This window comes from Podarcis bocagei (genome assembly GCF_964188305.1).
Source record: "Podarcis bocagei genome assembly, chromosome: 5".
In the NCBI taxonomy this organism is placed as follows: domain Eukaryota; kingdom Metazoa; phylum Chordata; class Lepidosauria; order Squamata; family Lacertidae; genus Podarcis; species Podarcis bocagei.
In genome coordinates, this window is record NC_138129.1 from 90,892,381 (window position 1) to 90,909,395 (window position 17,015).

At 42.1% G+C, this 17,015-nt stretch overlaps 1 protein-coding gene across 1 annotated transcript in view; it reads right to left on the bottom strand.

Annotated features, from left to right (window-relative positions):
- The window catches only part of PLA2G4A (phospholipase A2 group IVA), a 90,363-nt gene that overhangs the window by 20,053 nt on the left and 53,295 nt on the right, over positions 1-17,015 (bottom strand). The window contains exons 4-9 of the mRNA XM_081194385.1: positions 14,963-15,111; positions 10,593-10,706; positions 6,661-6,698; positions 5,176-5,305; positions 3,600-3,736; positions 2,313-2,535 (exon numbers count right to left, since the gene is read on the bottom strand). Coding sequence (XP_081050511.1) covers positions 2,313-2,535; positions 3,600-3,736; positions 5,176-5,305; positions 6,661-6,698; positions 10,593-10,706; positions 14,963-15,111 — 791 coding nt within the window. The remainder of the gene's footprint in view (positions 1-2,312; positions 2,536-3,599; positions 3,737-5,175; positions 5,306-6,660; positions 6,699-10,592; positions 10,707-14,962; positions 15,112-17,015) is intronic.

The following is a 17,015-nucleotide window of genomic DNA, read 5'->3' on the forward strand; positions in this document are numbered from 1 at the left end:
AACTACTCACAGAAAACTAATAATAATAATAATAATTTATTATTTATACCCCATCTTCTTAAGTTTGATTAGTGCAAACCATTGTATGTCGGGCTGCCTCTGAAGATGGTTTGGAAACTTCAGCCGGTGCAGAATTCAGCGACCAGGTTGCTAAGCATATAGTGTCAATCCTGGCTCAATTAAACTGTCTGCCAATTAGTTTCTGAACCCAATTCAAAGTGGTGGTTTAAGACCTGTAAAATCTTAAATGACTCAGGACTGCAATACCTCAAAAACTGTCTCTCCCCATATGAACCAATAGGGACACTGTAGTAGTCATCTCAGTCCCTTCTTCGTGTGCCTTCTCCACGAAGGTTCTGGAGGGTGGCGACACAAGAATGGGCCTTGTCCCAAGAGGCTCACCTTGCACCTTCATTACATAGTAAAGGTAAAGGGTAAAGGTCCAGTCGTGACCAACTCTGAGGTTGCGGCGCTCATCTTGCTTTATTGGCCGAGGGAGCCGGTGTACAGCTTCCGGGTCATGTGGCCAGCATGACTAAACCACTTCTGGCGAACCAGAGCAGCGCACGGAAACACCGTTTACCTTCCCGCCGGAGCGGTACCTATTTATCTACTTGCACTTTGACGTGCTTTCAAACTGCTAGGTTGGCAGGAGCAGGGACCGAACAATGGGAGCTCACCCCGTCACGGGGATTCGGACGGCCGACCTTCTGATCGGCAAGTCCTAGGCTCTGTGGTTTAACCCACAGCGCTAATCGCGTCCCTTAGCACCATGCAAAAAAATTCCCTTTCCCCCAGGCTAACTATATTGCCTTCTACACTGGGGGTGGAGATTGTTTTTGTTTGTTACTGTGGTATGATTTTTTGTGTTTTTAGATTGCAAACCACCCTGTGATTTTCAGATGAAGAGCGCTATAGAGATTTGATTAATAATAATAAGCCAAGCAAGCCCACCCTATTCTCAAAAGCCTTGCCCAGAATCAATTATTGAACAATATACAAAGATTAAAGCAGCAATAAAACTACAAAACAGCATATGTGCAATTCAGTCCAACAGGAAATAGATACTTTCAATTGGCTTTTTAATTAACTATTGTGCTGATTAATTGCTAGTGCTCATTTTAATTAACGTTTTAATTAATTAAAATAACAAGACAGTAATTAAAACAGGAATGGAGAACCTGTGGTCTCCAGATGTTACTGGATTAAGAATGATGGCAACTAAAACTTGAGAATGATGGGAATTGGAGCTGAACGTCATCTAGAAGGCCACAGGTATCCTATATCTGCATTAAATAATAATTTATAATAATAATTTATTATTTATACCCTGCCCATCTGGCTGACTTTCCCCAGCCACTCTGGGCAGCTTCCAATCAAGTGTTAAAAACAATACAGCATTAAATATTAAAAACTTCCCTAAACAGGGCTGCCTTCAGATGTCTTTTAAAAAGAAGATAACTGCTTATTTCCTTCACATGAAGGGAGGGCGTTCCACAGGGCGGGTGCAACTACCGAGAATGCCCTCTGTCTGGTTCCCTGTAACCTCACTTCTCGCAACAAGGGAACCGCCAGAAGCCCTCAGCGCTGGACCTCAGTGTCTGGGCTGAACGATGGGGGTGGAGATGCTCCTTCAGGTATACAGGACCGAGGCCGTTTAGGGCTTTAAAGGTCATCACCAACACTTTGAATTGTGCTCGAAATGTACTGGGAGCCAATGCAGATCTCTCAGGACCGGTGTTATGTGGTCCCAGCGGTCACTCCCATTCACCAGTCTAGCTGCCACATTCTGGATTAATTGCAGTTTCCGGGTCACCTTCAAAGGTAGCCCCACATAGAGCGCATTAAAGCACCAATTATGCACCAGATCGTCATAGAACATTCCATAAACAAAACTTCAAGACCAAGGCAAATTTTGAAATATTTCAGCAGTGTCAAAGAGCGAAAAGATTTTGCACAAAGCAGACTTGAGCTGCTGGGGCACCTTTTTCCATCTACACAGAAATGTTTGCATCATAAACAAATGTTGTTTTAGAACTGCAACATAACAGAATTTTATACCATACATTATTACACAGCGTAAAAAAAAAACTGTGGGAGAGTCTTGATAAATAAATATGTGGACTTTGTGAATTCTTTTGAAGGTTTGAGAGAGAAATAAGCTCATAATACAAAACTCAACATCACACATACAAAACCACAGATAGATGTACTGATTTGAAAAGCAAAAAGTAAACTGATCGGCCCAAAAGATTTTTGACCGTGCTACAGTAAAACCTGCGCCTGCCTCCAAGTTTTATTTGCAAACTTACATTTTGGATGAGAGTTTCTCCAATCAACATTCCAAAGATATCTGTAAATGTAACAGGCTGCCCAGACCTCTTCTTTTTCCATAATGCTTCAATATATCGCTTTACTTTCTGAGGAGTGAGCAGTTTTAATGGGTTGTGACTGACACAGTTCTTCAGCTCCTCATTTATTTCCTTTGGTCCTTTTACTGGAAAATCTGGGTGAGAGTACAAGCTTGACATATACCTGCAAATGGCCACAACCAAGTTTAGAGTGAACATCTGAAATCATTTCCACCAGCAGCTGAAGATGTTTCAGAACCAAGGTAAAAATATTGAATATTGATTAACTCCACCCTCCGGATAAAAATATTGATTAACTCCACCCTCCGGATGATTTAAGATGGCAAGAGAAACGATATACTGTAAAATATATGAATCAGGAGCAAACTTATTGGGGGGGGGGGTTCTGTTTCATCTGAAGATGCAATTACAAAATTTCCTACGCTGCAATATTTCATTCATGTAGGGACGCCGCTGGTGCTGTGGTCTAAACCACTGAGCCTCTTGGGCTTGCCGATCAGAAGGTCGGCAGTTTGAATCCATGCAAAGGGGGGAGCTCTCGTTGCTCTGTCCGAGCTCCTGCCAACCTAGCAGTTTGAAAGCACGCCAGGGCAAGTAGATAAATAGGTACCACTGCAGTGGGAAAGTAAATGGCGTTTCCGTGTCCTCTGGCACCCATTGCGGACTGCGCCAGTAATGGTTTAGTCATGCTGGCCACATGACCTGGGAAGCTGTCTGCGGACAAACGCCAGCTCCATCAGCCTGAAAAGCGAGATGACTGCCACAAACCCATTAAAAAAATCCCTTTTTAAAATTTCATTCATTCAGAAAGTATTTTAAAATCACAGAATCAAAGCACCAGAAGAGCCTAGAGCAGTGATGGCCAAACGTGGCCCTCCAGCTGTTTTTGGACTACAACTCCCACCATCCCTAGCTAACAGGACCAGTGGTCAGGGATGATGGGAACTGTAGTCCCAAAACAGCTGGAGGGCCACGTTTGGCCATCACTGGCCTAGAGGCACAAGCCAGACGCTCCGTCAACTATTAACTGAAAAGGAATTTGCTTCTGCATTGGTTTCCATTCCTGCAACCTGGTTAACAGGATCTGCAGATAAGGAACTCAGGATGTTCCTATTCAAAACCATTTCAACTTTTCATACATTGACCTACATAGAAAGAATGAGATTTGAAGGAAGTTATTATTATATAAGAAAGTTGAGATGAGGACAGTTCAGTGGGGAAACATACCATGTGGATCCAGATAAGCCAGCGATATATGTTGCACAGTCCAGAATTCCAGATTCATACAATGCTTTCATCACCCCAGCAAACCCCACTGTGGCACGGAATCCACCACCAGATCCCAATATTGCAATCACCGGTACCTGGATAAGCATACAATAAAGATGGGTTTTTAAACATTCAATGTGTGTGGCTTAGTTTATCTGTCTACTGAATTTTTTTTAATGAATTTTTATTGGAAATTTTATTTACAACATAACACTGAAATATTATGACTACTGAAATTCTTTTGTTCCTACAGACCTAGATAGTTTCTGGATCACCTAGAGGCAATAAAATCACCTCTGAGAAAGACTGTGGGTCAGTGAGAACTATATTCCTCAGCTTCAAATAAAAACATTCTCTTCCATTCTTCTTTTCTATCCATGCCTCACCCTTCCATTTTCTGTTGCCCTCCCTGCTGTCAAAATTTACAATGTAAGCTCCTTAGAGTGGAAATACATAGCAAACCCCTCTTTATGTTACTTTGTAAATCAAATTATACATTTATGGTGCTGCAGAATTAAAACATAGGGACGCGGGTGGCGCTGTGGGTTAAACCACAGAGCCTAGGACTCGCTGATCAGAAGGTCGGCGGTTTGAATCCCCGCGACGGGGTGAGCTCCCGTTGCTCGGTCCCTGCTCCTGCCAACCTAGCAGTTCAAAAGCACGTCAAAGTGCAAGTAGATAAATAGGTACCGCTCTGGCGGGAAGGTAAACGGCGTTTCTGTGCACTGCTCTGGTTTGCCAGAAGCGGCTTAGTCATGCTGGCCACATGACCCAGAAGCTGTACGCCGGCTCCCTCGGCCAATAAAGCGAGATGAGCACCACAACCCCAGAGTCGGTCACGACTGGACCTAATGGTCAGGGGTCCCTTTACCTTTACCTTAGAATTAAAACAAGCTGCCAACATTATTCGACTGGTACACCTCTGACAGCAGTTTTGCTTCTGACTCAATTGAACAATCTGATCCTATTTAGATACTGCTTTCTCCTCAACTCCCACAGTCGTTCTGCCCTTTTTGGTGGTCCACAGTCACTTTTTCAGGTTTATACAAAAGAGTCTAATGCTACATTAGATATCATACCATCTAAACTAAGATTCCCACTCTCCTAAGCCTAAAGGAAAAATAAAAATGAGGGTGGGAGGGAGAGAGAGACTGGTCTAATTGTTTAAAATTAAGATTAAAATAAAGTCCCAAACATGCGACAACTTCCAGAAAACAAATCCTAGCATCCAGATTTTGCCAGCAGAGGCTAGAAAATGAGTGTGTTGAACTTTAAAACAAGAAACTGCAAGACTATAGATAGCAGAAACAGAATAAATCTCAAAGTCAAGCATTAACAAAGCCAACTGAGTAAATATGCTCAGCACCAGATATGCTGCTGTGGTATTTTAACAGTCTGGACTATAGACACACCTGTTCAGTAACTTCGTTGCGGAACTTTGTTGTTTTATGAGTTTTTGCATTAAAAAAACTCACTACTGATATTCTGACAGCAACAGCCATCTTAGCTACTGACATGAGCCTTCCAAACTTACATCACGGGTAGAGGTGAGGTCTGTCCCCAGGAAATTGTTCAGATGGTGCATTACTTTAGTTTTCCGCTGCTCTCGGAAAGACTTTTCCTCATCACACAGTGCCATGCTGAAACGAAGGTCTGTTGATGAGCTGGCGGGCAAAAAACAGAGAAGTTTTACAGCATGAAATTATATGAAAATGATGTACCAATGATATTTAACACCAGGCATCGGCAAACTCCAGCCCTCCAGATGTTTGGGACTACAATTCCCATCATCCTTGACCACTGGTCCTGTTAGCTAGGGATGATGGGAATTGTAGTCCCAAATATCTGTAGGGCTGGAGTTTGCCTATGCCTGTATAACACCAAGTAAAATTGCAAAAATGTATAAAACAAGTTCAAATTTGTTTTTATCATATGCGGTGGACATGTATACAGGTAAAGGCTTTCTGGGAAATTATATATAATGAATTAAAGAAAATGTTTAAGAATACATTTGTTAAGAAACCAGAAGCCCTTTTGTGAGGTATTAACAGCTGAAGAGTTACCAAAAGAGGATAAAATACTTTTTATGTATGCAACAACAGCAGTGAGAATGCTACTAGCCCAGAGAAGGAAAGAAGGAGAAGTAACAATAAAAGAAGAATGGCAGACAAAACTGATGGAATATGCAGAGATGGTGAAACTGGCGGGGAAGATCAGAAACCAGGAAGATCAAGGATTTTTTAAAGATCGGAGTAAAATTCTTAATTTATTTTTAAAAAAACCCACTGTAAACAGTTAAAATCATTGGCAGGGTTGTAATGACACTTGCAATGTGGAACTGACTATGATAACTAATGGCAATTATATGTCAGTGCTGTTGTAAATTTTTATATGGGAGTGGCTGATAGTTGCTGATACTCTACTCTGCGACCACCAAGAGACTTCATTTAGACTTTATTTTCCCAACACAAAGACAGTTAACCATCTTTAATCCTATTAAAATCAATGGGCCAAGCGCATTTAACTGTGTTTAATTGTTCCCTCTGTGTTTTAAAAGAAGAAAAAACAGCAACCGCCATGAAAACTAGACATTTGCCCTTTAAACTTGAACTGTACGTTAGAAGTCATATTCTGTGTTCTGCAGAAAGGTTATAGTCTAGCAGATTTCCAGGCTTTCTAGTTTTAGGTACCCAAAATCTGCAACATTTTTAGAATATTGCAAATATTGCTTAGAATCTAGTATGGTACATTTGAATCCCACCAGTTTAAATAAGTGGGATAATTAAGCACATGTTCAAATGCCTCCCCTGAAGATTAATGGGGCTTGCTGGATAATACGAACTTCCTACCTGATATTTTCAATGCTAAGTTATTCTAACAGCTCTACACAGTTAATTTTACAGCTTCACACTTAAATTTACAAAACATAGCAAGGCAACAACAACCAAAACCTACTCTCAAAACCACACTGCTTCTGAAATCTCTAAATTTATGTTTTTGTTGCATCAAGATGACTTACCAAACTTCAAGAGATACCTCCAAAGTAACGGTAATGACCTAAACAAGACAAGTTACAATAGGATCAGATTCTTGTGTGGAATGCTCATGGTTTTTCTTTGCAGTTAAATGATAACCCACAACAAAAAAATGTAGTTTACTCAACGATGCAATTAATTAAGCTATGGAATGGCAGAAACTTTCAGAAAGTACAGAACTTAAGAGGGCTACTAAGTAAGATTAAAAATAAAACCCTCATAGGATCAGACCCAAAGGTCCTGTTTCTCACAATGGCTAGACAGAATTCCAGCAAGTTTAAAGAAACAGACCAAAGCTTGTAGGTTACTTCACCCCCATCGTTCAGCCTGGACACTGAGGTCCAGCTCCAAGGGCCTTCTGGCAGTTCCCGCACTGCGAGAAGCGAAGTTACAGGGAACCAGGCAGAGGGCCTTCTCAGTAGTGGCACCTGCCCTGTGGAACGCCCTCCCATCAGATGCCAAGTAAATAAACAACTATCTGACTTTTAGAAGGCATCTGAAGGCAGTCCTGTTTAGGGAAGTTTTTAAGGTTTGATGTTTTGTCATGTTATTAATATTCTGTTGAAAGCCACCCAGAGTGGCTGGGAAAACCCCAGCAGATGAGAGGAGTATAAATAATAATAATAAATAATAATAATAATAATAATAATAATAATAATAATAATAATAATAATAAAAAATAATAATAATTAATAATAATAATAATAATAATAATAATAATAATAATAATAATAATGACAATGCAGGAGTGGCTAGAGAAAAGGGGTGGCAGTGCATGTCACGCTTCCATTGGTGTGCGTGTACAGCACTGAACTCCCTACTGCTCTTCATCTTTCCCGCCCTGGTGGCTTTGTACTGCTAACCTTTCCTGTCACCTGTTCCTGAAACCATCACCTGGTGTAGCGGCCTTACAACTTTCAGGACACTGCTTTAATCCTAAGCTGCTGCAAAATACCCTCAATTCACCTTACTTTCACTATCCAGTGGTACCTTGGTTCTCAAATGTAATCTGTTCCGGAAGTCCGTTCCAAAACCAAAGTGTTCCAAAACCAAGGTGCGCTTTCCCATATAAAGGAATGCAAAACGGATTAATCCGTTCCTGACTTTTAAAAACAACCCCTAAAACAGCAATTTAACATGAATTTTACTATCTAACGAGACCATCGGTCCATAAAACGAAAGCAATAAACAGTGTACTGCAGTCGCATAATCAATCCACCAGTAGCTGAACTGGGTTCCACACAGTCACAAAAACAAAACAAAAAGAGCCGCGAAAACAAAAATGCAAAATGAATTGCAAAAACAGACAAACCTCAGCGTAACACTCAAAACGGACGTGTGGCACTCAAATCGGAAGCGTGACACTCAAAACGGAGCACGTTCAGCTCCTGAAAAAGTTCGCAAACCAGAACACTTCCGGGTTTGCAGTGTTTGGGTTCCAAGCTGTTTGGAAGACAGTGGTGCCTCGCAAGACGAAAAGAATCCGTTCTGTGATTCTCTTCGTCTAGCGGTTTTTTCGTCTTGCGAAGCAAGCCCATTGAAGGATTAGCGGATTAGCACTATTAGCGGCTTTTTAGCGGCTTTTAGAGGCTTATCTGCTGATCAGATCAGCTGATAAGCGGCTTAGCGGCTTAGAAAAAGGGGGGGGAAGGGAAAAAACCAGCAGGAACTCGCAAGACATTTTCGTCTTGCGAAGCAAGCCCATAGGAAATTCGTTTTGCGAAGCACCTCCAAAACGGAAAACTCTTTCGTCTAGCGAGTTTTCCGTCTTGTGAGGCATTCATCTTGCGGGGCACCACTGTACCAAAGCGTTTGAGAACCAAGGCACCACTGTATCCATTTACTACTGTAAATACAGCACCACCTTAACTTGGACCACCTTCTCTGCTTTTGTTGGGTCATTGCTTGTTTGGTGCCTTTAAACAAGACACCCCCTAGGCAGTTTACAGAAGAAAAGGTTGACTTCTTCCGCCTCGGGCAGCCAAGTGTCTTGGACCGACTTCGTCCACAGCCCTCTTCCCTTTGTGGATAATTTTCCCCAGCTCCACCTGCTCCCAACTCCTTAAAAATATTTAGCACTAAGGAGACATAATTAGAGGCAAACCACAAATGAAAAGCCAGCCGACAGATCCTCCCTTCCTGTGTGCTTAACTTAGATTCCCCTCCAGCTCTCTTTGCCAAGTGGTGAGCCAAACAAGCAGCCTGGCTCCAGGTCAATTGTTTCTCCCTGGGTGGCAAAAATAAAGTCTTTTTTCTTCTTTTGGTCTGCCCAGCTCCTGAAAGCACCATATATATTGATAGTGCCGATCATAAAAATAAATATCGCCCTTCTCTCTTCCACGGACATTTTAGAAGTGTGCCTTCCCCCATATCAACCTTCTCAGTGGTGGTTATTAGGATGGCGGCTAACAGACTGAGGCTGAATCCTGATAAGACAGAAGTACTGTTTTGGGGGGACAGGGGGCAGGGGGCTATGGGGGATTCCCTGGTCCTGAATGGGGCAATTGTGCCCCTGAAGGACCAGGTGCACAGCCTAGGAGCCATTTTGGACTCACAGCTGTCCATGGAGGCGCAGGTCAATTCTGTGTCCAGGGCAGCTGCCTACCAGCTCCGTCTGGTACACAGGCTGAGACCCTACCTGCCCGCAGACTGTCTCGCAGGAGTGGTGCATGCTCTAGATATCTCCCGCTTGGACTACTGCAATGCGCTCTATGTGGGGCTACCATTGAAGATGACTTGGAAAATACAACTAATCCAGAATGTGGCAGCTAGACTGGTGACTGGAAGTGGCCACCGGGACTATATATATAAAGGATCTTCACTGGCTCTGAGTACGTTTCCGAGCACAATTCAAAGTGTTGGTGCTGACATTTGAAGCCCTAAATGGCCTCGGCCCAGTATACCTGAGGGAGCGTCTCCACCCCCATCATTCAGCCCAAACACTGAGGTCAAGTGCCGAGGGCCTTCTGGGGGTTCCCGCACTGCGAGAAGTGAGGTTACAGGGAAACGGGCAGAGGGCCTTCTTGGTAGCGGCACCCGCCCTGTGGTTGTCACCCCCCCCCAATCAGTTGTCAAAGAAATTAACAACTATCTGACGTTTAGAAGACATCTGAAGGCAGCCCTGTTTAGGGATTTTTTTCAATGACTGACGTTTTAATGTTTATATATATATATATATATATATATATATATATATATATACACACACACACACACACACACACACACACATATACACACACACACACACACAGATGGGTGGGAAATAAAGTCTTCACCAAGGAAAATGGTAATATTACTAATAGTGTAAAAAGTGTTGCAATTGCCTTGCCATTTCCCCAAGCTCTTTCTCTCCTGGGAAAGCATTACCAAGCTAATCCAACGGCAATAAGGATCTAGTTTTAATCATTTTTTAAATGCACATCATGCTCTTTTCCTGTGATCAGCACAGTTAATAACATTGTCTCATTATACAAGTAAATCACAACAGCCTTGTAAGCCAAGTTACTATTGTTTGAAAGGGCCTTGGCTTTATAGCATCCTTCACGTCATACTAAATTCCACCATGATTAAAAAAGGATATCACCGTTTGACATGGCTACATGGGATACATTATATAAAAGAACTGCTTCTATACACTCATTGAATCAATGTATTTATATGTTTTGGGTTCTACTGCTGTCTTTTAACTTGCATTTTGCATTTAATTCATTTTACAGTAGGCTGCTGTTAGTCCTACTCAAAAGTTTGATTTTGAAGCTCATGGACTTCCACACTGGGGCCTTCAGGTGCGGAGCAGATTTGAAATACTTTAATGACTAGAGACACTCTTAGCCCTCCATAATACTGCACAATGCCAGCTTTGCCACTGACATCAATGGAACGGATATTCTACCAGTGGCATTTTGAAACCTACTTTATTGATGATGAGTGAGACCTCTTTCTTCTCTCCCACTTTCAAAGAAGATATGGGGAACGTTGCTGTACCAATTGTCTCATCCATCACATAATTTGCATCCATAAGAGTGACCTGCAAAAGATAAACATTATTTTTTTAATTTTAAAAAACCACCTATTTGCCTTTATGATGACATTCATTAAAGGCAACATATTTGCCAAGCAATTATTAGTACACCTTTGTCAGATATGGCAAAGCAATTGCACAGGGGGACCAAACTTGATATATCTAAGCATGTTCTTCTTCTTTTGTCATCCAATCGCCTTTCTCTACTGCCATTTCTGATGTACATTTTTTGGTCCCGTTCTCTATCTAGACCACTAGTATAGATATCTGGTTTCAGGGTAGCTTCCTGTTCCTCAGTATGAATGGGCAGACTCTGATAATGCACCAACCACCTATTTTTCAATATATCTTGCCAGGAGTCTAGGACAGCTGCAAATTTGCCCACCTCGTTCCTAAGCCATGATGGGTTATTTAAAAATACTAATGTAGAAAAAAATCAGAAATTAAGCAGGAAAAAGGAAAATTCAAGCATTTGTGTACATTAGTACACAACAAACAGAGCATGAATGAGGAAAATAAAATATTAAAACCTGGCAGAAATATGCTTAATGAAGAGTCACCATCAGTAGACAAAAACATTTTGAAATAGTGGGCAAAATTTGCCCAAAGACACATACTATTCTAATGTCAGAGCAGCCACATACTAGAATGAGGCATGGAAAGTATTCTGAGATCAAGACAGGCATCTGGGGGCCAGTTCAAAAATGCAATATTATGATATGATTTTTAATCAGTTGGGTATTCAGTGTATGAATTGAGACTTGTGGGAATTGATTCCCTTGAAACAGTGTTTTATTCTGAGGTGATATGTGAATCTTATCTGTAATAGTCCATTCCTGCATACAACTCACTACAGTGGTACCTTGGTTCTCAAATTTAATCCGTTCCAGGAGTCCATTCGACTCCCGAAATGGTTTGAAAACCAAGGCTTCCTGCACTCAATCGGAAGCCGTGTCCGACGTTCGGCTTCCAAAAAACGTTCGCAAACTGGAACACTCACTTCCGAGTTTGGGAGCCAATTTGTTTGACAACTAAGCCGTTCAGCTACCAAGGTACCACTGTACTTGGTGCTGCAGCTATTAAAATAATTAACTCGCAGATGTGTGCCAACAGTTGCACAGAATATGACATTCCAACATCATAAAGATGTTGATCTATAGCCATTTCTTTACTTTTCCCCCCTTTGCTCATTCTCACAGTGTAGAATGGAGATCATCAGTAAGTGGCCCCAAAGGCAGGGGAATGTAAAAGGAAACGCCAGACATATACATTACCCTGACGACCATATAATTTTGCAATTTTTGTGTTATTATTTTGTAGTTAACACCAGCTGAAGCGGACACTTAATCTCCACTTCAGCCTGGCCCCATATACCTGAGGCAGGAGAAAGTAAATGGCAATTAAATTCAAGAGGTAAAGGAATCTTTGAATTTCATGAACTCTGGTAAGTATGCTCAGAAATATCATTTCCAACTACAGAGTGGTGGACAAGGTTTTGCCTGCCAGTTTTAAGCTCTTCTAGCTGTTAGATTTCCCCCTCTTCTTCTCAAAGGCCAGGTTTATTTGCTTGGGAATAGGGCTGGGGAGAAAATGAGACCAGTAGGAATGGCTGGCAAAGCCCATTTCCAGCTAGACCAAATTCAGAAGGGTTTGGGCCCAGCTCAGAATGGAGTGTTTCCATCTTTTTGAATCCTTATTTCAAATTTCACCAGCTTTGCATTTCCCCCACCACTAGCTAGTTCATGGGTGTCATTCTTTCAGTTGTCAAACTAACAACATTGGTTAACAAATTTGCTTGAAAAATAGAATTTAAGCAGAGAAGGGTAGGCCTCCACAATGATACATTTCTAAGCACCGAATTACAAACTAAATTTTATAATGTGTAGATTATAGAAATGTGATAGTAGATAGTAGAGGGAAAGCATTTTTGCAAATGGCACTGCATTACTGTCAGATAAACACTCTTATCCAGCCTACACAACATTATTGGTTCTTTAGTGTTAGCTTTCAGATTTTTCATCATGTGTTTCCATAAGCAGCTGAGCATGTCAATTTAAATTATTAAATCTATTACAATAAAAGAAGGTTCCTAAATGTTCCTTTTTAAAGCTGCCCAGTGGGAAATTATTTCAGTTCACCATAGTCATAGCAACAGAAATGAGCGAACTAGCTAGCCCCTTAAGAAAATTCCTTTCGGTATATTTTTTTTCTGCCTCCGAGAATAAGGGAAGTTCACATAATGCGTACTAAGAACAGCATAAAGAGTAGTAAAAGAGGATGTTGCTGGAATGAAAGCCCCAGTTTGGAACAGATATACTCATTTAAGCTCAGCACACATATACCATGCATGAGAGTATTGGATTTCCTTCTATCAGAAGCACACAAGTAGACCTTCTGCAGGCCCCTTGCTACTACTCATAATGTCCTAGATAATGTGGTGAATGGATGTGGTTACACAGTGTTGAGTGAAGAGAACCACACTCAATTATGTTCTCAGAGTTGCTCATTTCTTTACTCGTTTTGTTTGTTCCAGTTGCAGCATTTTTTTAAAAAAGTCAAAGGCTCAGTTCTGTTGAGATATGAAAGCTTTGCCTCACATATAATGAGTTAAAGAAACTTTTCAGGTATACCTTTCCAAAAAAACTGGAGGCATTCTTATTAGGGATAATAGGGGATGAAATAAAAAAGGATGATCACAAGCTACTTCCATATGCCGTGGTGGCAGCTAGGATTCTTGTAGCACAAAAATGGAAGTCATCAGAGATCCCAACAGTTATGGAATGGCAGGAAAAAAGTTTTTGAATATACGGAATTAGCGAAAATGACATATAAGACCCGACACCAAAAAGGGTCAAAGTTTGTAGAAGAATGGAGTAAATTTGTAACGTATATAGAAACTAACTGTAGAAATCTAAGAACTATAGCAGGATTAACATAATTCTTGTGAGGTGTATAGAAAAATAGAAGAAACTGTAAGAGAAGATGCATACCAAGAAAACCGCGACTGGAAAGGAAGGAAGTTTTACATTTAGCGCAATGTAAATAAGATGACATTAAGAATGATTGTAAAGAGTGTTTTATTTTGGGTTTTTTTGCCTTTTTTGGAAAATGTCAATAAAAAGCATTATAAAAAAAAAGCTTTACCTCACAAAATTTCCTTATCTTATTTACCCCGCCATTAAAGCCATTCTACAAATGGGGAACGAGGTCGATGACCTTCACTTCTCCAAACCTCTCAAGAAGCCCACAGATTGCTCTCTCTTCTCATACTGAGTGAGACAGATCTCACCGAGGTGGGCGACTCCTGGCTGGGCTATATCACTTCAGACTGCCAGTGGGGATTCACATGTTACTCCAAACAAATTAACTCCCTGACCATAGAAAACTCAATGTAAATGGGAACAGTTCAAGCATAGCTTGATATATCCATTTCCCACACAAAGCTATCTTTTGGGGGAAGAGTTCCATTATGTGAGCTCTCACCTGTAACCTGATGTAAAAAGGTAAAGGACTCCTGGGTGGTTAAGTTCTGCCAAAAGCGACTATGGGGTTGCGGCGCTCATTTCGCTTTCAGGGCGAGGGAGCCGGTGTTTGTCCACAGACAGCTTTCCGGGTCATGTGGCCAGCATGCCTGAACTGCTTCTGGCGCAACGGGACACCGTGATGGAAACCAGAGCACAGGGAAGTGCCGTTTACCTTCCCGCCACAGTGGTACCTATTTATCTACTTGCACTGGTGTGCTTCCGGACTAAGTTGGCAGGAGCTGGGACAGAGCAACGGGAGCTCACCCAGCCGCAGGGATTTGAACTGCCAACCTTCTGATCAGCAAGCCCAAGAGGCTCTGTGCTTTAGACCACAGCATCACTCACTACACTACAAACAGGTGTACTGTCTCTGTAGGAAATGCCTTAGTCTAGTAATATTTTTGCTCACTTTTTGCTGAACTCCCCAGCCTGTAGCAATGTCCTTGTAAACTCAGGAAATTCATACCTAGAACACTGTGGACTGGAAGCTTGAGGATTCTGCAAACACATTGCCAATGCTACATTCTTCCTCCCTCTGTCAAACCATGCTTCCGGACACCATTTTGCAAATTCAGCAAAAAAAGATGGATAGACTTAAAAGAATGCAAACTTGTATAAATTATTCTGAATACTACAGTCTTCCTGAGGTAAGTTTAAATATCTTTGGAACAAACCAGCGAAAGATATAAGCAGCCCTGCACATATGACCCCCGGAGCCAATATAATGTGTGCTGGTACCTCCAAAACATTTTCCTGCTTGGGGTCTAAAATTATTTCAAAGGTTTCATTCCACTCGGGGTTCACATTGTTGTTGATGTGTGTCGTTCTCTTTCTGCTATCTGGGGCTGTTGGGATGAACAGTTCCACATAGGGGTCAGGAGTGTCCACTGAAATAAAACAAAGACACGCAGGAATCAGTAACAGACTCTTCAAAAACATGGAGGTAAATCAAACAGCTAATTGCACTCAACAGACTCTTCACCAACTGCACTTCTGTTTGTGTGTTTGTTCTGCACAGACATATGAAACCCTGGGCTGAACAGATGCTATTTTGCACGTAAGACAACAAATCGAGTTAAGGACACAGCCCTGTGCCCAAGAGGTGCTGGCTAGGGAGAGCTAAAATTTGGCAGAAGTCCTTACATTGGTGCATCTTCAATACACCTCCCACAATGGCCTTGCTCTAACAGGATTTGAAGCACAGAATGCAGTGTTGACTGATCACCATTGCCAGTGAAAGGGCCAGAGCAGGCTGGCACGGAAAGAGTAGACTTAATGTCAAATATTTTGCTTGCTCAGAGCCCTCACCTTGCTCCTACAGTAGCACATAACATCAATAAAATACGTGAAACAAGTACAGTAAAGGTAAAGGACCCCTGGACGGTTACGTCCAGTCAAAGGCGAATATGGGGTTGTGGCGCTCATCTCGCTTTCAGGCCGAGGGAGCCGGCATTTGTCCACAGACAGCTTTCCGGGTCATGTGGCTAGCATGACTGAACCGCTTCTGGCACAACGGGACACACACCGTGATGGAAACCAGAGCACATGGAAGTGCCGTTTACCTTCCCGCCACAGTGGTACCTATTTATCTACTTGCACTGGCGTGCTTTCAAACTGCTAGGTTGGCAGGAGCTGGGACAGAGCAACGGGAGCTCACTACATAGCAGGGATTCTAACTGCCGACCTTCTGATCAGCAAGCCCAAGAGGCTCAGTGGTTTAGACCATAGTGCCACCTACTGTGCAGTCACCTCTTATGAAAGAGTTCAACTCCAGGGGCAGCATGTATGTGCAAAATTGTGCAAAGATAACAGCTGCCGTCTGAAAGCTGGGGAAACCCAACATGGAGGACCTCCCTGCATCTCCACTGCCAGAGGAAGAAGAAACCTGGCTCCCTTGGCTCCAGATCTGCTCCAGCCTTTTCTTTCCCAGCCAGAACCTTCCTTAGGGCACAGCCACACTGGCCTTTTAATAACAGGTGTTATTTAATTAATATGCCACTTAATTGCCAACATGTCTTCTAAGTGATTTAGAAGTATAAAACCAATTACCTATATATATATATATATATATATATATACACACACACACACACACACACACACACACACACACATAATTAAAATACGCAATAAAACAAGTCCATCAAAACATTAAGCTAAACATCCAATAAAACAAGCCTATCAAAAGAGCTCAAAAATCATAATTGCTAATATGGCAATTAAAGCAGGAGGTTCAGGTCAGGAGATCAAAGGAATGCTCATTTGAGAAGCTGGTAGAATGTCAATGCATATTTTAGCAGGCAGACCATTTCACAACAGTAGTTGTTGTTGGTATTCATCTGTCTCGATAGACAATGGAATGTTGCCTCCAGGAGTGAAATAGAGCAACGTGTTTGGCACCAGCTTGGCTGCAGGAGTTGCGTGTCAAGACCCCGAAGCCACCCCCTCGTTGAGAAATAACGCACACAAAGACACGGATATTAGGTTAATGTTACTGGGCATATTTGGCCACAGCTTTATTGATTGCAGAATGTGAGTGGTATTGGCTTAGGCACTGAATGGACCCAACTATATCTGACTCCTGACCGATGCGCAGGAAGTCTGGTAAGGGTAAACAACTGGAAGGGGGAGCCCTGTCAACGCAGACCAACTCAAGCTCCCCCTGGTGTTCCCGTCGGGGTCGTGTCATGGCCCTAGACCCCAACCCGGGCTTTGGAAATGATCAACACCCCCGGATTCCTTTAACGGAATATCCTTAAGCTTGGAGGGGCAGGTGATGGCCACACCTCCC